Here is a 20,635-nt window from a genome sequence, read left to right on the forward strand (position 1 = left end):
ACAACAGATTTTTACCCTCCGACCCACCGATCCACTCTGATCCCCCGGCCCACTCTGTTCAGTGCATTGTAGGCAGAAATTTCTGAACACTGGTGAATTTGTCTACGGTTTATTTTCAAGGACTCCATTTTTCTTCCCTTTTCATTTGTTTCTATTTACTTACCTGAGATGAGTACATCTAAGTGCAAAAAGAACTTCAGGCACTTTTGGATTGATATTTGTAATTGTAATAATGGCAACGGAATTTACTACTTGGCTTTCGAGACACAGTCGAATTTTACACTGTTTCTTACCTTTTACTTTGGCCTACTTTAATGTGATTTGAGACCTTCAAATTTCAGCCTATTTTCCACTGAAAAGTATATGTAATTTAACAAAAAATAATTATATATGATAATTAAGTTGAAATTCATCGTAATATGGCTAAGATAAACACTTTATCATTTTATATCGAAAGGTCAAATCCACCGATAGTGACAGCGTGAATAATGGGTCAGATGATGACGATGAGTTTTCGTGGGCGATGGATCAGAATGTCAAGGTGGGTGGTGGGTTAGTGGTCATGGGTCAAGTTTTCGTTGACCAACGCCATAGCACAGCCACTAGCATAACTATCTCTTCTTGACTGCTATATCTCAATTAAGTTGCATCCAGATATTTGCTAGTGCCACAAACGCCTGGACAGATCAAATCCAACTTACACCTAATACTTCTCGCCGATGAAAGGATTGCTTGACTTCTCTTGAACCTAAGACGTATAGTTGATGGTGTATGAAGTGTTTCCTAATTCTAAGTTAAATCTTTATTATTCTGAGTGTGTTGTCCGACTATCGCCATATATCAATGACACTATAACTCGTTATATGTGTGTAACGTGTTATTTCATTACCTTACAAGTGCTTGTCGGAAGAGAGTAAAAACAATGATCACATACGAGTTGGAAAATGGTTGAAATGAACTGAAAATATCAATTCTGAAACAATTGAAGGAAATAAACTTGTATAACTTTGTCTCCATTTCTTAACCTGCTCGAATTCTCTGTCATTCTTGTAATTCAAGCATATCTTCCTTTCTTCACTCCAGATCTTCTTTGTCACACCAAGTATGAGTTGAAATTGAATTGTAATTCAAGCACGCTAAAAAAGCCCGATTTGCTGGGATTCGAACCCGGAAGTATTGAGTATAAAAACAATGTGTTAACCATTTACGACAATCAATTCATTGATGTTCCACATAAAATGTTAGGTAGTTAAAAACCTTTCATGTAAAAACCAGACGAAATACTCAGGCCCGTATGAAGAAACGATCAGTAGGTGAGTTAATCAAATTTCTTTTTTAATTTTTATTGTTTGGTAATTGTTATTCACTTCTATTATTTCTTTATTATTATCATTATTTACTATATCAACAATATCATTTCACAAATTTTCAAGCTTTTTAAATGAGATATTGAGATCAAAATGAAAATTCAAGCTGTTTACATCAATTATTGAGATGCAAAACATGTAACTTATGAGAAAAACATTTTGATACATTTCAAGCGATGTAACTTCCAATTATTCGCCGGAAACTTAGTTGTATCTGAATGTAAACAAAACCTAGTGTAGTATCACAGAGTCAAAAGCAGATTTGAGATACGTAAGAAATAGTCAAGCTGTTTGAATGAATAGTTTTTTAATCATGTGCTCATATCCTCAAATTCTGAAATAAGTCCTTCTTTAGTGCGTGCTCATAACTTTGTCTCTATTTTGACCTATCGGGATTTAAGCCCTGCCTATTGGGAGCCTACTGAGACTTATGCGTTAACCACTTACCTACGACAATCAGTTATTTGAAAGGAAAGTCTAGACTGACGGTGAGTTAATTAAATTTATTCATTAAATTTTATTGTTTACGTAATTGTCACTGCAATTCTATTATTATTATTATTATTATTATTATTATTATTATTATTATTATTATTATTATTATTATTATTATTATTATTATTATTATCGATCAGTTCAAGCTCATCTCTTCACAGATTCAAGTTGTTTTATCCTGGAGACTGAGAACATTTGTTTGAGTAGTCATTTTGCAACGTAAATTTACATTCCTGAAAATAAGACGTTAAATGCATTCACTATCATATTATTTCTGTCGAGTGCGGGAAACCAGGATTCGACTCTCGGTAGGAGCTTAAATAGTTTGGATCTCACGATGAGTTGTATGTCCACGTCTCATATAAGTTCCCTGTTGAAAGGGACTAAACTCTAATTAATCAATTATTCTCCTGTAACTCGTAGCATGCAATCATTCCTCAATGTTTTCTTAATATTAATAGAATATTTCATTTGTTCCTTGTTATACATATTGAAATGATAAAGAAGTAACTCTTCTGGAAATTAAGAAAGCGTTACTAGTGAAGATATATATATATATTTGTAGTAACCATGTGTGATATCGATTGCTGCAAGAGTCGAGGTGCTTAACACACCTATAGATGGAAATACACTTTAAAATAAGTACTCTGGTGCTGGAAAGGAACATTAAATCATAGTTAATTAATCAACCAATCAACCTTATACAATAACAAATATTACAAAGTGTATCGTAGAAAAATGAGAGTAATATCGAGTATACGTAAGTTTAGATTAAGAAATATTATGTTGTCTGTAAATTATTGAGGCCTTGGAGTTCAGAATTAATGATATTTATTATTATTATTTGAGAATAACATTATGAAACCACACATGTACCATTTTTTCGATTACCTTCTGCCATGTTTTGACAACATAATTCCGTTGCTATAGAACTTCTATTGTTACTTGTCTAGAAATTTTGACACGTCATTTTCACAGACATCTTTTGAAACTAACTTAACACCACTCAGACAGTTTTTCGTAGACCATAACAAATGAGAGTCTGACGGAGCAAGGCCATGCTATCTGATGGATGGATTAAAATCTTACACCGAAGTTCTTTTAATTTCTGAAGGGTCGTTAAATATGTATATAGTCTGACATTGTCAGCGTGGTATATGATACTCTTTATATTCACTCATATAGCCTGGTTGCTGAACAGGACGTTACACTCAAAATCAACTCTTTATATCACCAATTTCGGCTTATTTTTAATTGCTGAGTGCAGTCATGCAAGTTGTGAATGGTAAACGTCACAGTGAATCGTTCTGAACCACGATCCTCGATGACTTTTCAATCGCACCAAACACACAGCATATACTTTCTGGGTCCTAGTGTGAGCTTTGTCACAATATATGAAACTTCTCTTCACTTCGAGTATCATTATTTTCTGACATTGCTTTTGTGGGTTTTCCAGTTTTGATCACTCATTAGAAACCGTTTCAGTAATGACTGGAGTTCGTTACGTTTCAGTATAGATTTACTGATAGAAATTCTATCGAGTAATGGTTATGTTTACTCAGATCACATGGCACACTAATGTCGAGTTGCTGTTTGTAGTCAGTTTTTTTTCCAAAGCGTTTAACAATAGTTAGTGATTGATGCATAGTTCATTGCCAATATTTTGGATACTTATATGTTTGTATGGCTCGATTTTGACAGAACAGCATCTACTTTTTCTGTGGTTGATCGCCCACTGCGCTGAGTATCTTTGACATATATATATATATATATATATATATATATATATATATATATATATAGAGAGAGAGAGAGAGAGAGAGAGAGAGAGTGAACACCAAGATGAGACAAAAAGTATAGACGAACGTGGGTGCGCAAATGCTTCCTTTCGGCGTTAAAAGCTGCCCGAAAACATGAAAAAATGAATTTTATAGGTCCATACCTCAAAAGTATGGGACCTACCGTAGGCGGGTCAATACTTCACTTAGGAACTAAGATGTGCGTTACCCAAAAATTCATGTTTCAGAATTCCAAAGTTCTCACGCAACAATGTTTATACAGGGTGTTTGGCTACGGGCATATAATTTTAATTACTCACCAACTACCTCTATAAAAATTGTTGCAAAAGTACCGCAGGATTCTAAAACATGGATATTTGGATAGTTCACATACTAGTTCCTAAGTGAAATCTTGACTCGACACCGGTAACACCCATAGTTTTGGAGCTATGGACCTTAAAAGATAATTTTTTCATATTTTCGGCAGCTTACTATATCTCCGAAAGGAAGCATTTGTGCACTCGGGTTGGTCTCTACTTTTTGTGTTATCTTGGTGTCAGGAATCACCTCCCAAACGTTGTCGGTGTTGTTTTGAAACACCCTGTATATATATATATATATATATACACGATCTAGTGATCTACTTCCACTGGGGTTGTTCGGCCTAAGTTGTGGACCGGCTCCGCTAGATGCATCCGATCCATAGTTCCTCAAATGTGGATTCTATATCTATCTGCACGCATTGCACCTTCAAGTTGTGTCCCCTATCCTTGATTTGCAATTACGATTAACTATTTTCTAAGGGAGTGGGATATGCCCACTCTACGGCCACAACTCAGTGTTTAGTTTCAGTGTTGCTCAATACAAAGTTTGGTGATTGGTTAAAGAAAACTACTCCTCTGCAGTTTAAAAATAATTTTACAGTAAATTTTATTGCCACAGCCTGTGACCCCTTATCGGTCTTTGGTGCCTTTGAGAGTGAGCTCAAAGTTTGGAAACCACTGGTTTATCGAGTTGTTAAGAAATAAAATAAAATGCGAAACATGATTGATCTTATAAGTAGCCAAATATGAGCACCCATTATAAAAATTAAAAGTCGGCGTTCATGAAAAAGACCATCCCAGCTTTCCCTTGGTAAAATTGAAAATAAACTGTAAAACTAAACTCAAATGAGTAGCTGTTGAATTTTCAAATGAATCTTCTAATTTTAACACACAAAGAACAGCCATTCTTCTATGATCATTCTGTATGAATCAAACCACATTAGTTACTAGTCAGACAGGCAATGGGAGCATCAACTAAATTGCATTATTTACAAAACAATACACACTAGACATGAATTGATTTAAGTAAAGGGAGTTTTATCACATGACGTGTAGTTTTTTGAGCTTCGGATGGTTGCTTCAAACTACAGCAACTTGGTTGTCAAGATAACAAAAGGGCTAACGAATCGATTCGAATCCTGACTAAAGCCATTTAATTCCAATCCATTGGAGTCGGGGTGTGCTATGCAGATAATCATATAAGGGTGTAAAGAAATATGTAGTGAATCGAGGGCTATGGAGAAGAGAAAAATAACCAGGATATCATAGAGAAATGTCAAAGAAATTGAAAAGGGCGAAGAACAGTATTAAAGCTGAAAAAAGAGCACGTGCTTAAAATCAAATCTTGATGAATATATACAGGGTGAGGCAAAAGTCTGGATACACCCCTATAAAACTCGAACGATGTGAGAAATCATAGTGTCATTTCGTATGGGGTGTATATAGCTGAGGGAGCAACTTATACGAGCTATGGCGACAGCGGCGGTAATCTTGAAATCCGCCATCTTGGATTTGGGTTACGTTTAAAAAATAGGAAGGGGATCATGTCACATATCAGTTTACACTACCTTTTTTTTTCTGAGAAATAGACCTGTGCAATCCGTTTTGCGATACGTGAAAAGTAAAATTCTACGATATTATTAGAGTTCAGCAATATTATTAAATAAACTGTTCAAAGATGAGACATATACCAATCGATAGATCTGAATTTGCTAAACAAAATGATACGGTTACATGTAAATTGTCATTTGTGGTCTTTGAGAAAATTAAGAATTTTTGGTAAACTTAAAAATTGATGTAGTACGATGGTCACATCAGCAACTAAGATGAAATTGATGTTGCAGTATACACTAATCTAACTTTCCTTTGTGACAGTAGCAACGTGATAATATAAATTACCGTTAATGAGATTCAGTCTTAACTATAATATTGTGCAAAGATTATATATATATGTCATATACCAATCGATAGATTAAATAGAGGTCAATAAAATAACGTAACGTTCTCAAAACCTTCTAGAAAAATAACTTTTATGGCGTTAGTGGCGTTAATAAGTGTCTCTTTTGCTGGCAGTCTCATGCAATTTATAACTTTCATTTTGCTGAAATTTGTTATTTGTTTATATACTGTATATGAAAAATAGACACTATTGGGTAACATATTGTTGTTCGTGTTCTCTTAAAAATGACACAAATACTCCTAAAAGTCACACGCATTATACTAAAGTGACGTACATGCCTTTAATAATGACACAATACTCCTAACAATGACACAGGAATTCGTAACAATGATAAAATACACTTAACGGTGATACACATATTTCTAATAGTGATACATATATTTCTAACAGTGATACACTTACTCCTATCCGGGATGACACGAACCTAACTGTGACAGAAAAAAACTCTTAGCACTGACGACACAATCCCAATAGTGACGATGAAATCCTAACATTGACATACATGTTCTTAACAGTGATATACATACTTCTAATAATGACACACATACTCCTAACAGTGATATACATACTTCTGATATACATACTTCTAATAGTGACACACATACTAATAACAGTGACATATATACTTCTAATAGTGACACAATACCTTTAACAGTGACAGCACAATCCTAACAAACACACTTACCCCTAACAGTGACACAATATCCTTAACAGTGACAGCACAATCCTAACAATGACACACATGCTCTTAATAGTGATAAACATACTTCTATTAATGACACACATACCTCTCACGATTACATACTTACTCATAACAGTGACATAGTGACACAATACCCTTAACAGTGACAGCACAATCCTAACAATGACATAATACTCTTAATAGTGATAAACATGCTTCTATTAACGACACACATACCTCTCACGGTGACATACTTACTCATAACAGTGACATATATACTTCTAATAGTGACACAATACCCTTAACCCTTAAAGGATCCTGGCTTTTTGGGCTATTTTTTAGACTTTCAGTCAAGCAGCTACTGTATCGTCACTATTTATCCTAGGATCATGGTTCATACCTCATTCTCTTCAGAATAGAGCTGACTTTCAAATGGTGCCACTTGCATGCTCATGCCATATACCAAAAGCGGGAAAAAATGTCAAGGTGAAAATTTCGGAGGGAAAATTTTTTTCTCGAACTTTGGCCCCCCCTGGACCCCCCTGTGAGATCGTAGTCATCTAAAAAAAAATCTGATAAATAGTACTTGATATACTGAATGTGTGTGCCAAATTTTAAGTTTCTATCTTGAATAGTAAGGGCGGGAGAATTTTTATCAAAAATTCCCACAATGCCCCAAATTACCATAAAACACTATGATCTCAGGGAAAAAATTCCTGAGACATCTCTAATTACCCTAGGACTATAATCCGCCAATCATTCTCTTCAGAATAGAACTGTCTTTCAGGCGGTACCATTCACATGTCTCCATCATGTGTCTAAGGCGGGAAATTCCTGAAAAAGGGATTTTTTGGGGCAAAATTTCCCTTTTTTCAACTTTTGCCCCTCTGGACTCCCCCTGTTTTTACGCAGAAATCGGAAAGAAACTTCTGGTAAATACTACTCGGTGGACTGAATGTTTGTACAAAATTTCAATCTTCTACGTGAAAAAATAGGCCCGCCAGTAAAATTTTCCTACCATGCCCCACTTTTACCCTATACAGAAGTATATATGGATAAAAATTCACTGAGACGGCCCTAATTACCCTAGAATAATAATTCGACCGTCGTTCTCTTCAGAATGAAACTGCCTTTCAGACGGTATGGCTCACGTGGTCCTATCATGTATGTAAGGCGGGAAAATGGGGGAAAAATCCTTTTTTTACCCCTTTGCCCCTCTGGTTCCCCTCTGTTTTAGCACTGACATCGAAACAAAAAATCTGGTACATACTACTCGGTGGACTGAATATTTGTGCAAAATTTCAATCTTCTACGTAGAAAAATAAGCCCGCCAAGAAATATTGAACATAGGCTTAGAAAATGAGAAAAGAAATTTTTGACTTATGACGTCATCACCTCCTATGTCTAGACGCAGGACGGTCTGAAACCATACGTAATGTCTTCTACAAGGCCTCTGGACTTGGAAAACAAAAAATACCCGGACGAAAAAGCTCAAATAGAAGAGAAATAACGCAATGTACCATGAAAAGCGCGTATGTTACAAATTGTACCATAGGATCCCCAAAGGGTTAACAGTGAAAACACAACCCTAACAATGACACACATACTCTTAATAGTGATAAACATACTTCTATTAACGATACACACAATCTCCAAAGGCTTGGCCGGACGCAGTGGGTGGTAGGAATTTCATAAAGCTATCGACTTTGTGAAAATCCTGTCCTAGGCACAGACTTGCTCTCGTACTTGGAGAAACATCTTAGGCCACGAATTTAGTAGTCCACCTGTTTCGGCATATTGAAATATGTTTGGCTTTGGAGTTGATGATATATCGCATAATTTTTAGATTCGACCACTTCCTTTGTAGTATCTAGCTTTCTACCTTATCTTCTTCTGTGCGCTTCTGTATCTTTTCTAGCTGCCTTTCTATATTCTTCTATAAGATATTTCTTAAACCTGTCCCCCGTTTATCTTGTCAATTCATTAACCCTTCAGTATAACTGGTACAAGCTCAGGGATATTATCTAGGTATTTGTTTTGATTCACAGGAAATGTTGCAGGATTCAAATCATAGGGTTATTTCCTTTCGTCATGTATAAAGGGACCTTTCCCATTGATAGTTGGCCGCTGTAATCGTGAGCGATCGCCTGGTAGACGATTTAACTTTGCTTCCGTTTTCTGCACTATGAAATAACATTAAAATATTTTACACAATTCTTTTAACTTCGACATATCCTGACGAAATGCTTCGTGTTTCACAATTGTAGTGGTCATTGTGTCTATTTTCGTTTCAATGCCGTCCCATAGGGATGAATCTGTTTACGTAGAGTATATGGACTCATGAATTGTTGTTAACTTCTTAAGGTTTCACCATCAGTATTGCAAACTGATATTTTTTTCAGAATCATAGATCAATTTACCTACCTGCTTGTTACTCTTAATGTATATTATTTACAAATCTTTAAGGATTTAAACATGTTTTATAGTGTCGCACAGTTACCCATCTTGTTGTCGAGTTTATTTCGTGGTACATGATATAGTTGTGCAACCTGAAACCTATATTAAACGCGATAATTAGCTAGAAACTGTCAGAAAATGACTGAAATATGTATGTTAAATTATGGAAGGGTAATGAATTTACGTGTTGTACTCAAGAGTATAATATAATGTTTAAAATACTTTAACTAATGTAAATAAAGGGTATCGCTACCTGCCCCGAATGGTTGCGTTCGTTGCTATATTTTCGTAAATTCGACGAATATAAAACATAGATTTGGAGTGTACGGCCTTACATTTAAATATCATCCTTGTCTTTGTAATGTGATTAACTTATAAGTGTACTTAAAACCTCAGTATTATCTCATTAATCGCATGATGCATATAAACGGAGGTAGGTTATCGTAACTCGTAATTAACATCAAGAGCCTGGAACCTTACCATGTAATCGTATCTCTATTCCCTTGTTATGTGTGAATCTCCAGAAACCGAACAGTGTCTCCATCTTAGTGATCGTGATATTATTTCAAAAGTGATCAATAACGTTTATAATATAACTCGAAGTATCCTGCAATTACCATATTGAATACCCTATGAATTCATTAAATTTTCTTTTTTCCGGAATTGTACAAATGTGACTTTAATGTGGAACTAAAGGGAAATCGATGTGACAAAATAACCAACTCAATGGTGAGACAAATGCTTTAGTCGGGTAATTATTGGATTATAGAAATTTAAGTGTTTTCTTCTGTTTTTTATGGACTAAATATGTGTTACTTAAGAATAAATAAGTATCACGATACGTCTATACTAGAATAAAGAGGACTACGTGCATGGACACCAAATAGGTGAAATACAACCAATTTAAATAAAACATTATCTAAAACGACGAGAAAACGACTCGTCTAACAATTTCTCCTTTTTCCCTTTCAAACTTCTTAACATACCAGATACGATTTATCATTACAAATGTTCAATCTATAATCATTTTTTCTTCACCTATGAATGTTGACTGATAGAATTTAACATTCTATGTATACTAATATATATAATTGCATGTAATTAATGTTTTTCCTTTGTGTTTTATCCTTAATCTATGTAGTAAATGTTACAAAATTATAGCTAGGTGATAGTTTCCTTTCAAGAAAGTTTTAACCTATTTACCTGTAAAAATACATTGTCCGATTAGAACGAATGATAACTCTAAGTGGTAAACTATAAGCTTTAATATGAAGTAATAATCGTCATTTACGTATGTGTACTAACGGAACCTGTGTATATCTGAGTCATGACCGAGGTCATGAAGGTAACTAATCCCAAATTAATCCGAATCGTCTCTGAGAGGCAAGCCGAAACAATGGAATAAGCTGGAGATAATAACAGTTTCTTCAAAACTTCAAAAACTCCGATTTGTTTAAGATATGTGTATCACTTGATTTTTTCTTTCCTTGGCTAACTCAAACATGTGTTCGACCTTTACCATGTAGAAATTAGTTATTGGGTGAAAGTTATTTAATGCTCAGAAACAACGAATAAATTATTAAATTAGTAATTTTCATCATCTGGGCTGGATTAGGGTAACTCCAACTTGAGTAGTTACCTAGATCCAGGTCAGAGTTGTATGAAGGAACATGTGTCTTATCATTAACAGTTTAGAATCTATTTTCGAGTAATAAAATAAGAATATGAAGTAACTTTAGTACCTATTTGATCTACATTACTATATTTCAATAATTATCTAGTATTTCTCTGTTTATATTTTCCTCTCTCTTTTCCTCTTTTATCTTCTGCTTTAACCATAGGTCATCCATTATTCCTTTGCCATAACCTTTCCCTCTATTATCTCACCATCTCTGACATATTTCCATCAGAAAACTTTTCTAACCCTCTTCCTCCCTTCTATTCTCCTTCTTCTTTCTCTTCTGCTTCTACCTGTCTCTTGACTTCTTTATCTCATTTCAACATTTCCTATTTTAAATTAAAACTGATAGGAAGTCGTGACTGGGAGTGGTCGCTATAGACGCGGTCAATAAGTTTACTCCGTTTTCTCTTCGGATATCCGATATTGAATAACCATTAAGGAAATACAGGTGGAATATTAGATTTTGTAATTGACTAGTTTGTTCATGGAATTGACATTTTTGATTTTCAAAATGGCGACAACCTAGAGTGTCTCTTTCCAATCACGATGTTTTTGTTCAATCTAAAAAAAAAAAACACTGAAAATTCTGGTACAGTGTGTCCACTGCCGAAACTATGACGGCTCTTAGTTTCAAATTGAGCGAAAATATATCACTCAATATTACCAATATATCCACAAAGCCTTAGAGTTATCTCAATATTTACCATGTATCTATTTCAAAAATCACTTACAATTATGATATAATTTGGCCCCAGTTCATTGGTCAAATTTGGCCAACATATATCACTCAATATCATCAATATATCCACTAAGTTTCACTGAGATATCACAATATTTACCATATACCTATATTAAAATTCACTTACAATTTTGATGTAACCTGGCCTCCGCCGAAACTGACAGCTAAAAATTTCAAATTTGAGAAAAATATATCACTTAACATCTCCAATATATCTACCAAGTTTCATCGAGATCTCACAATATTTACCATGTATCTATACCAAAAATCACTTAAAAGTTTGGTATCGAAAATCTTCACAGAATACCGAACTATTGTAATAATCTAACTATTGAGGTGGACATTTTTTCGAGCTACCCTGTGTTTGAAAGTGCAATAAAACGCATACTGGTCAAATAATATTACTTGTGCACTCTTTGTTGATATTATTGTTGTTATTTATTTTTATTGTTTTTGTCGTTTTCCTTTTTTTCTTTTCCTGCTTGTTAACATTTCCCTGTGTAAAATGGCAAAATTATGTTGCATCTGGCAATTTGTTCAATAACGAAACGCAAAATCCATCTTAACAAACTAGCATACAACATCTTAGGCATCATCACTATGCGATAATAAACCTAAAACCACATTTACATGCATACATACATTGCTTTCAAGCGCTTTCATTGATCGGCTTGGCTTACTTTTATTTGACCTGCATATAGAATTGAAAATAACCACAAATACTAAGTGCGTTCATTTGGCTTGTTTACTTGTAATTTAGATATGATTTATTTTAATTGTTTACTACTGTTTTCGGTGATTCATATTTAGTAGTTTGTTTGGTGGCAAGAGGATGTGGGAGAGAGAGAGAGAGAGAGAGAGAGGAGTAGATTTCTCCCAATCTAAAAAAAAGTCTTTACAGCTGCATAATGTGCATTTTTATATCCTTGCTACAAAACTATATCCTATCTTCTGATTTTAGGTTCACTTTGGCACAGCATTATTTTTGGGCAAACGCAGATATGTATTTACCCAAATCTAAATCCAAAGCACAGATATTGCTTATTTCTTCCTTTTAGAATATGATTTATTCTGTTTCGTGTCCTTTCTGCTTATTTCCACAGATTTACAAATTTATCAACCCATGTCACTGGTTATAATAGACATAAACATGGAAGTATATCTATCAATTAATTTTTTTCTTCTTCCCTTTTTTGTGATAGAAATATCGCCAGATACCGATTAAAGAACATATTGCTCACATTATGTAACATTAACTATACTCTCAAACAACAGTTTAAAAACCAACTGATAACAGTGTACCAATAAATAAATACGGGGTGGCGCACGAAAATCCGGCCCTCCACGCCATGAGCATATACAAAAATACATGCAAAGCACAAAGGTTTGGTTAGTGAAATACACTTACTTAGTTACTTTATTTACTGAAGTGATCTTGTGATCTTTCCTTGACTTTTACAGCAGATGCTGAAAATAACCGCCTTGTGTTTCAATGCATTTTTGTGCGCACACTAACATATTATTATACACTGTGCGCAACTCTGTCATATCAATTGCTAAAATCTCATTACGAATATTGCACTTCAAATCTTCTAATGTTTTTGGATTATTTGCGTGGACTTTCCCTTTAGATTACTCCACAGATAAAAGTCACAAGTGGTCATGTGCGACGAACGCGGCGGCCACAATCCTTTGATGACAATTCTTACTTCTGTGAATCTTTCATGAATTCGTGGTAGTGACTCGCGCGAAGTGTGACAGATCGCCCCATCCTGTTGAAAGAAGGCATAGGAACTTTCATGGGGCGTCACCTGCGCGTAAAATTCCTCAAATATTCGCATATATACACCACTGTTTACTTTTGTTTCAAAAAACATTTTTTGAAAAATATGTTTCAAAAAATACAATCCGACTTGCTGACACAGCACACCAGACTCCATTTTTCTGATCGTTAAGAGGTTCCTCATGATACTTATGGAGATTGGTTGTTGACCAGTATATCCTCTTTTGGGTCTTTACATGTCCTGTCACATGGAACAAAGCTTTATCACTCATAAAATACAGCGTTAGTCCAACATTCCATTATGAACCATTTCAAGTAACCACATGCAGTAATTCACACATTTTTCCTTATTTCCCTCCTTCAGTTCTTGGACACATGTCACCTTGTACAGCTTCATCCGTAGATTTTATGACACGTTGATAAGACCTACGCGAAATGTTCACTTGTTCCGACAATTTCTTTGGACTCTGGATCATTCCTGCTTGAATATCCGCAATTGCAGCTGTTGTAGTACGCCACTTCTTCACCAAATCCTGTATACTGCACTTTACCGGTACGGAAACGCCAGGAAACTTCCATGCAAAAATGTTCTGCTTTTCTTTAAATGAACCGGTAGACACGTACGCCTCTATTATTACAATTCTTTCTTGTAGGGAATACATCTCGCTGAGATTTACTACATACGTTTTAACAAAGTTTTCACGGCTTTCGTACTGAAAACTGACAACACACTACAGAAACGTTGTCGCAACAATATACGATAAAAAAAAAAGTTGTCGCAACAATAGACGATAATGCGCAGTCTGCCTTTCTGTGGTGGACCGGTTTTTGGTGCGCCATAAGATATCACATGCAATGCGTTTCAAACAAGTAAAGAATAGCGACGCATTACAACCACCAACTAAATTGTGCTGTACGATCTGTGAAATTATCAAGTCGAATGCTCATTATTCAGCAAGTTCTAATCAATTTAAATAGATGAAACATGTTTTTCAGTCGTCCCATACTATAGAACAAAAGGTTTTTTTTTTTTTTTTTTTACAATGCTAGCATGCTGAAGGCATGCTAGCCCCTTACAAGAGTTACGCCCTTTTCTTGGGAAGAGAAGGAATATTAATATGGAAGGAGGCAGCAGGGATCTAAGTGATTTAATAATTTATATAAACTTTATTGATCTTAAATTATATAGTATTGAAGTACCATAACAGACATTATGGCCTTTAGTCATAATCATTAGGATGGGTGATGAGATGGAGATGAGGGTGCGGTGCACTGAACACCACAACACAGTAAAGAGAAAGGTTAGTTAGGCGAATGCATGTTATCTTCCGATCCTGGGGATGCTCAGGATCATTATGAGAGACACAACGAGCCCTGTTGGAAGAGATGGATTACTGTGCGTATGATGGGAGGATGTAGTGCGAATCTGAATGACTGGCAAAGGTTGATGCGATGTCTTCATCAGGATGATTTGGTGGGAGTGAATAACGGTAAAAAGTAAAAAGGAGGGAAAGTGGCGAGTGGCGGACAGGATATTGTGGAGCGTAGTCTATATCACTGTGTAGAATATCAAGGGAAAGGGGATGCATCTGAGTCAATCTATTGGTGATGTAAGAAAGTCGAAATTTTTCGATGTGGTAAAGGATGTGAGGAAAGGAGATGCGATCTTACAAATCTTGTGTAGGGCTGGGAAGCTTGATACGATATGCAATGCGCATGGCATGTCATTCTAGGATCTTGAGCTTGTGAAAGATTGAATGTGCAGTGACCCAAGCTGTAAACCCATAGGTGAGGACGGGTCGTAGGAACACCTTATATGTTGTGACAATGGTATCTGCTTGTAGGCCCCAGGTTGTGCCTGTGAGTCGGCGAAAATGATTCAGTCTATTGTAGGCTTTAGTGATAATCTGAGCTAAGTGAGGTCGTCATGTGAGGTGAGTATCAAATGTAACACCTAGGTACTTAACATGTTTGGTAGGTTTGATGGGAGTATCAAGAACAGATAGGTGCAGGCGTGTTGGGTTTCTATGGGTCAACAGAAACTATTGTTTGAGTCTTCTCAGAATTTAGACGTAATCGCCATTTTGAGCACCAACTAACAAAGATATCGATGGCAGATTGGAGTGCTGTGTCCAATTGATGGATCGTTTTGCCGAGAGCAAGAAAGGCTGTGTCGTCTGCAAACTGGAAGAGATGTACATTTGGAGAAAGTGGAGGAAGTTCGGCAACGGAGAGCAGATACAGAAGTGGAGATAATGATGAGCCCTGTGGAACGCCAGAATGAATAAAGACAGGATATGATAAGGAGTTATTTATAGATATATATGTAATGCGACATGATAGTAAGTTGAAAATGAATTGGATGTAGCACATTAGTAGTTTACAGGACAGAAGCTTAAAGAAGAGCGCAAAGTGCCATACCTTATCGAAAGTTTTCCCAAGGTCGAATAGAAGTAAGCAATAAGGCTGTGAGCGGTTGAAGTGATTCGTAATGAGATTGGTGAGGCGTAAGAGCTGGTCATGAACACCAATCCGAGGACAAAAACCTGCTTGATGGAGTGGAATGATACGATGGCAAGAGAAATGTGGATGAAGTCTGTTTACAAGAATGCGTTCAAAATTTTGCAGAAAACAGTGGTTAATTGGATTGGACGGTAAGATGATACAGAGGGATCTGGCTTATTAGATTTTAGAAACATTAAAGTCTTGGAGGTTTTCCAATCCGCGGAAATGATACCGGTTCGTAAAATGAAAGTGAAAATATGGGCTAACAGGAGCAGTAAACAGAAAGGACTCTGTTTAATGTGACAGTAGGTGATAAAGTCCATGCCTGGAGCAGTGTTACGTTTGCGAGCTGTGGTTTCACGAATTTCTGAAACTGTGATAGGTGTGGTAAGTTCGTGATGAGCTGGAAAGGTATGCTCTGTACTGGGTTGAAGATGAGGAGAATCAACATTAAATGTATATGCAGGATGGCGTCGTTCAGATCTTTCAGGAGGAAATGGTTTGAAGACGGTTTGGAGATGATTCGCAAAGGCATCAGCTTTAGCACTATCTGAGGTTAGTGAATGATCCCCGTCAATGAGAGGATAAGGTGTTCGAGTGAGTTTGCCAGTCAATGCATTAAATCTCTTCCAGTATTTGGTAGGATGTGAAGTTGCGTCGAGTGTATTGCACGTTTTGACCCAGTTTCGGAGTTTATAGGCTACAACGTAGTTACGAACCATACGTTGGAATTGACGGTGATGGCATAGAGCCCCTTCGTTCTTTGTACGTACGTAATCTCGGTAAAAGTTTCGAGAACGTCTGATCATGTGATGGCACTGAGGTGGTAATTGAGGACTCCATGGATGTACTTGCGAGGTAGGTATATTCTCGGCAGATGCTGTATGGATAGAAGAGGTGATAACATCCAGCGCCGAGTATAGTTCACCCTCAGTATTTGGTGGCTCGAGGTGTTCAAGCTTAGAAGTGAGATGAAGTCTGTAGGTATCCCAATTAGCTTTGTCAAATCTAGGAATCTTCCTAGATGGAATGTTTACAGAACAGTGGTGGCGAAAAGAACGTTTGATACTTAACTTGACTGGAAAGTGGTCACTGCCAAAGGGGTCCAAGACTTCGATATGGCATTTGCCGGCAAGGGTAGTTGAGGTGATGACAACATCCCGTGTGGTATCTGAGAGAGGGCATGTTGATTTTGGAAGTTTATGCAGAATGAAAGGTATGCGTGTTGTAACGAAGTCTTGGAATTGAGCTTTCTGGCAAGCGGATCTACTATGAATGTTCATATCGGCCATACTAATGATTGCGATATACTGAAGAAAGGAAGATGGTATTGCATGACCCGGGTGAACGTAGATGGTCGCCATGGTGATGTATAAAGCCTTGAAATAGACGGTTGTGATAAGATATTCTGAAAGGTTGGAAATAGAAGCTTGGAAAGTACGATAAGGTAACTGAGAAGCAAATCCAATGAGTACGCCGCCATTGGTACCGAGGGCCGGTGTTTGATTGTCGGTTCAAAAGATCTGGTATCCTGAGAACTTACAAGACATGCGACGTGTGAGACGAATTTCGTTTAGCAGAAACGCTGATGCATGTTCTTCCAGAAGAAGTTGTTCGAAGAGAGGTTTATGTTGATTGAGGGAACTGATGTTGAGAAAGATAATAATAATATCCATAAAGAAATCCATAATCTTAAACAGATGTTTCCAAGCGGGTGGTGTGAAAGTGAACTCGTTGGCCTGTGTAGATGGCATTGAAGGTAACGTGGAATATGCAGCGGGCAGCATACTGTACTTGTTGTAGTACATGCGGCCGTAGAAAAGGATACACGTTTTGCAACGTTAATGTGATGAACTGAAGAAGTTGAGATACTGTAACAGACTGAGAATCGGGTGGTACATTGGAGGAAGGAGTAGAGTCGGTCGTTGGTTAACTTTGAGTGCGAAGTGGTGCCACTAAGTGAGGTTTATCCGGTAGAACAAAAGTCCATAGCCTCAAATTTATGTTACTTCGTGCCGTGATCTACTCCTTTCTAATTGCTGATAGCTTAAACACCTCTGCAGATCAGAAACCTTGTATCTTAATATTATACGTAGCAAGGGCGAGAAACTCTTTTCCTTCTAAATTCTCCACTCTTCCTTTTTTCTCATTTTAGTTGAAATCTGGTGTAATTCTGGAATGAGGAACGTTTGCTGTGCTGGCATCTAGTGATAGAAGAAAGAAATGTCAACTGTAAGTGATTTAAACAATGCACGCTAGATCTCACTAGCATGCAAGTTAAAAATATATATTACCAAAGCATTTATTGCTGCAAGGCATAGCGGACTTTGAATATACTAGAAAGGTACAAAAGTTTTACCATTATTTTCTTATGTGATGTCATGAGAGTGAATAAGATAATAAAATTTTACTATTGGAAGTGTTACCTTTTGATAGTAGCGACCTTAAATTTGGGACTTGTTTCAAATTATGCAGTGAGAGTTAACCCGATAAATCACTATTTACTTGAAAGTTCGCAACTTGAATGTAAGAAAAATGACCAGGCCACAGTGTTCATTTAACTTTCACTTTGCCAGAGGTACATACTTTTTTTTCATTTTAATAACGCAAGATGGTGATGGAAGCTAACCTTCTGAATATTATATGCATATCTTGCTGGTAATAAATAAAAGTCTGCTATCACATTCACCTAACATTCACTGTCGTAAGCCACGTTAGCTTAAAATGGGTTCTCTAGATGTAAAATTAAACATAATTCACAATCATTTGAATGAAAGTGTAGTGTACAACTATCACTACAACTAAGAAGGCACATTCGCGAAGTGTCCCCTCGGGATTCGAGTAAAAGTGATTCAAATGTAAAGTTCTCCGTGGCCAATTATGTATTGCTCTAATTTTAGCGGCCCATACCGGTAATTTGCATATTTATGGGCCTTTGATTGCATATTTATGGACCTTCGAATATCCGGAATTCAATCATAGACTACTATAACACTCGGACACAAAATTGCTTTTAGTTTTTTTTTAAAGATGTAACTGGAATGTGAGCATATACAAAACAAATTGGATCAAGTGTTGCTTCTCTGACACATGTTACCCAACTCGGCCGCCCTCTCGGAATCGCCATATTGGATTCAACTTTTTTGGTTTTTCAAATGTGAATAGGCGCAAGTGATACATCAGATTCCTTTACAATTTTCTCAGAAATTCATGCTGTAGTGAATTTTACCATAGCGTGTACCATTTGGAAGTATTGCATGTTAAATCCCTCCAGGCACTTCGCGAAAAATATTTCACAGTAATATAAGTTACGCTTTCCTTTTCAATGTCGACATATCAAAACAATTTCTAACTGGAAAAATACTGTAGGTATAAACAAGCTCTTTACAACATTGGTGTCATAAACTTATTGCGTTTTTGTGAGTGATTCTTATTATTTCCATGTATAACTATGACAATGAAGTATCACATTACGGTCAAACTGCCTAATGTCAATCCAGTTACGACCAGATTTGGGTGAAGACCTACCATTTCCGTAATGACGTCTATGTGTCTGTATTTATGTACACTATGTGATCAAAAGTATCCGGACACCTGGCTGAAAATGGCTTACAAGTTCGTGGCGCCCTCTATCGGTACTGCTGGAATTCAATATGGTGTTGTCCGACCCTTAGCCTTGATGACAGCTTCCAGTCTGACAAGCATACTTTCAATCAGGTGCTGGAATTTTTCTTGCGGAATGGCAGCCCATTCTTCACGGAGTGCTGAACAGAGGAGAGGTATCGATGTAGGTCGGTGACACGAAGTCGGCGTTTCAAAATATCCCAAAAGTGTTCTATAGGATTCAAGTCAGGACTCCATGCGGGCCAGTCCATTACAGGGATGTTATGGTCGTGTAACCACTCCGCCACAGACCGTGCAGTATGAACAGGTGCTCGATCGTGTTTAAAGATGCAATCGCCATCCCCGAATTGCTCTACAACAATGGGAAGCAAGAAGGTGTTTAAAACATCAATGTAGACCTGCACTTTGAGAGTACCACGCAAAACAAGGGGTGCAAGCCCCCTCCAAGAAAAACACGACCACATCACAACACCACAAACTCCGAATTTTACTGTTGTCACTACACATGCTGACAGATGACGCTCACCGGACATTCGCCATACCGACACCCTGCCATTGGATCGCCACATTGTGTACCGTGATTCGTCACACCACACAAAGTTTTTCCACTGTTCAATCGTCCAATGTTTAAGCTCCTTACACCAAGCGAGGCATCGTTTGGCATTTACCTGCGTGTGTGTGGCTTATGAGCAGCCGCTCAACCATGAAATCCAAGTTTTCTCACATCATGCCTAACTGTCATAGTACTTGGAGTCGATCTTGATACAGTTTCGAATTCCTTTGTGATGGTCTGGATAGATGTCTATAACACTTTACGACCCTCTTCAACTGTCGCGGTCTCTGTCAATCAATAGATGAGGTCGGCCTGTACGCTTTTGTGCTGTACGTGTCCCTTCATGTTTCCACTTCACTATCACATCAGACACAGTGGACCAAGGGATGTTTAGGAGTGTGGAAATCTTGCATTGACCACGTTCGAAGTTCGTGAGTTCCACGGAGCCCTCCATTCTGCTTTCTCACGATGTCTAATGACTACTGAGGTCGCTGACAATGATTACCTGGCAGTAGGTGGCAGAACAATGTACCTAATATGAAAAACGTGTGTTTTGGGGTGTCCGGATACTTTTGATCACATAGTGTACTCAGAGAATATTTCGTCAACGATAAATCGCGTAAAAGATTATATACACACGCGACCCTGCACAACTTTCTATTTTGTTCAATATTCGTTAAGTACTTGA

The 20,635-nt window shown here is 36.9% G+C and overlaps 1 protein-coding gene across 1 annotated transcript; it reads right to left on the minus strand.

Annotated features, from left to right (window-relative positions):
• Positions 1 to 15,865: 15,865 nt before the first annotated feature.
• Positions 15,866 to 17,134, minus strand: LOC145683039 (uncharacterized). Its single transcript, XM_081754396.1, has one exon. It carries the CDS (start codon positions 17,132 to 17,134, stop codon positions 15,866 to 15,868), a length of 1,269 nt encoding a protein of 422 aa, XP_081610522.1.
• Between the last annotated feature and the right edge of the window lie 3,501 nt (positions 17,135 to 20,635).

The sequence above is a fragment of the Thermobia domestica genome, chromosome 4 (genome assembly GCF_964235325.1).
Source record: "Thermobia domestica chromosome 4, izTheDome1.hap1.1, whole genome shotgun sequence".
NCBI lineage: Eukaryota > Metazoa > Arthropoda > Insecta > Zygentoma > Lepismatidae > Thermobia > Thermobia domestica.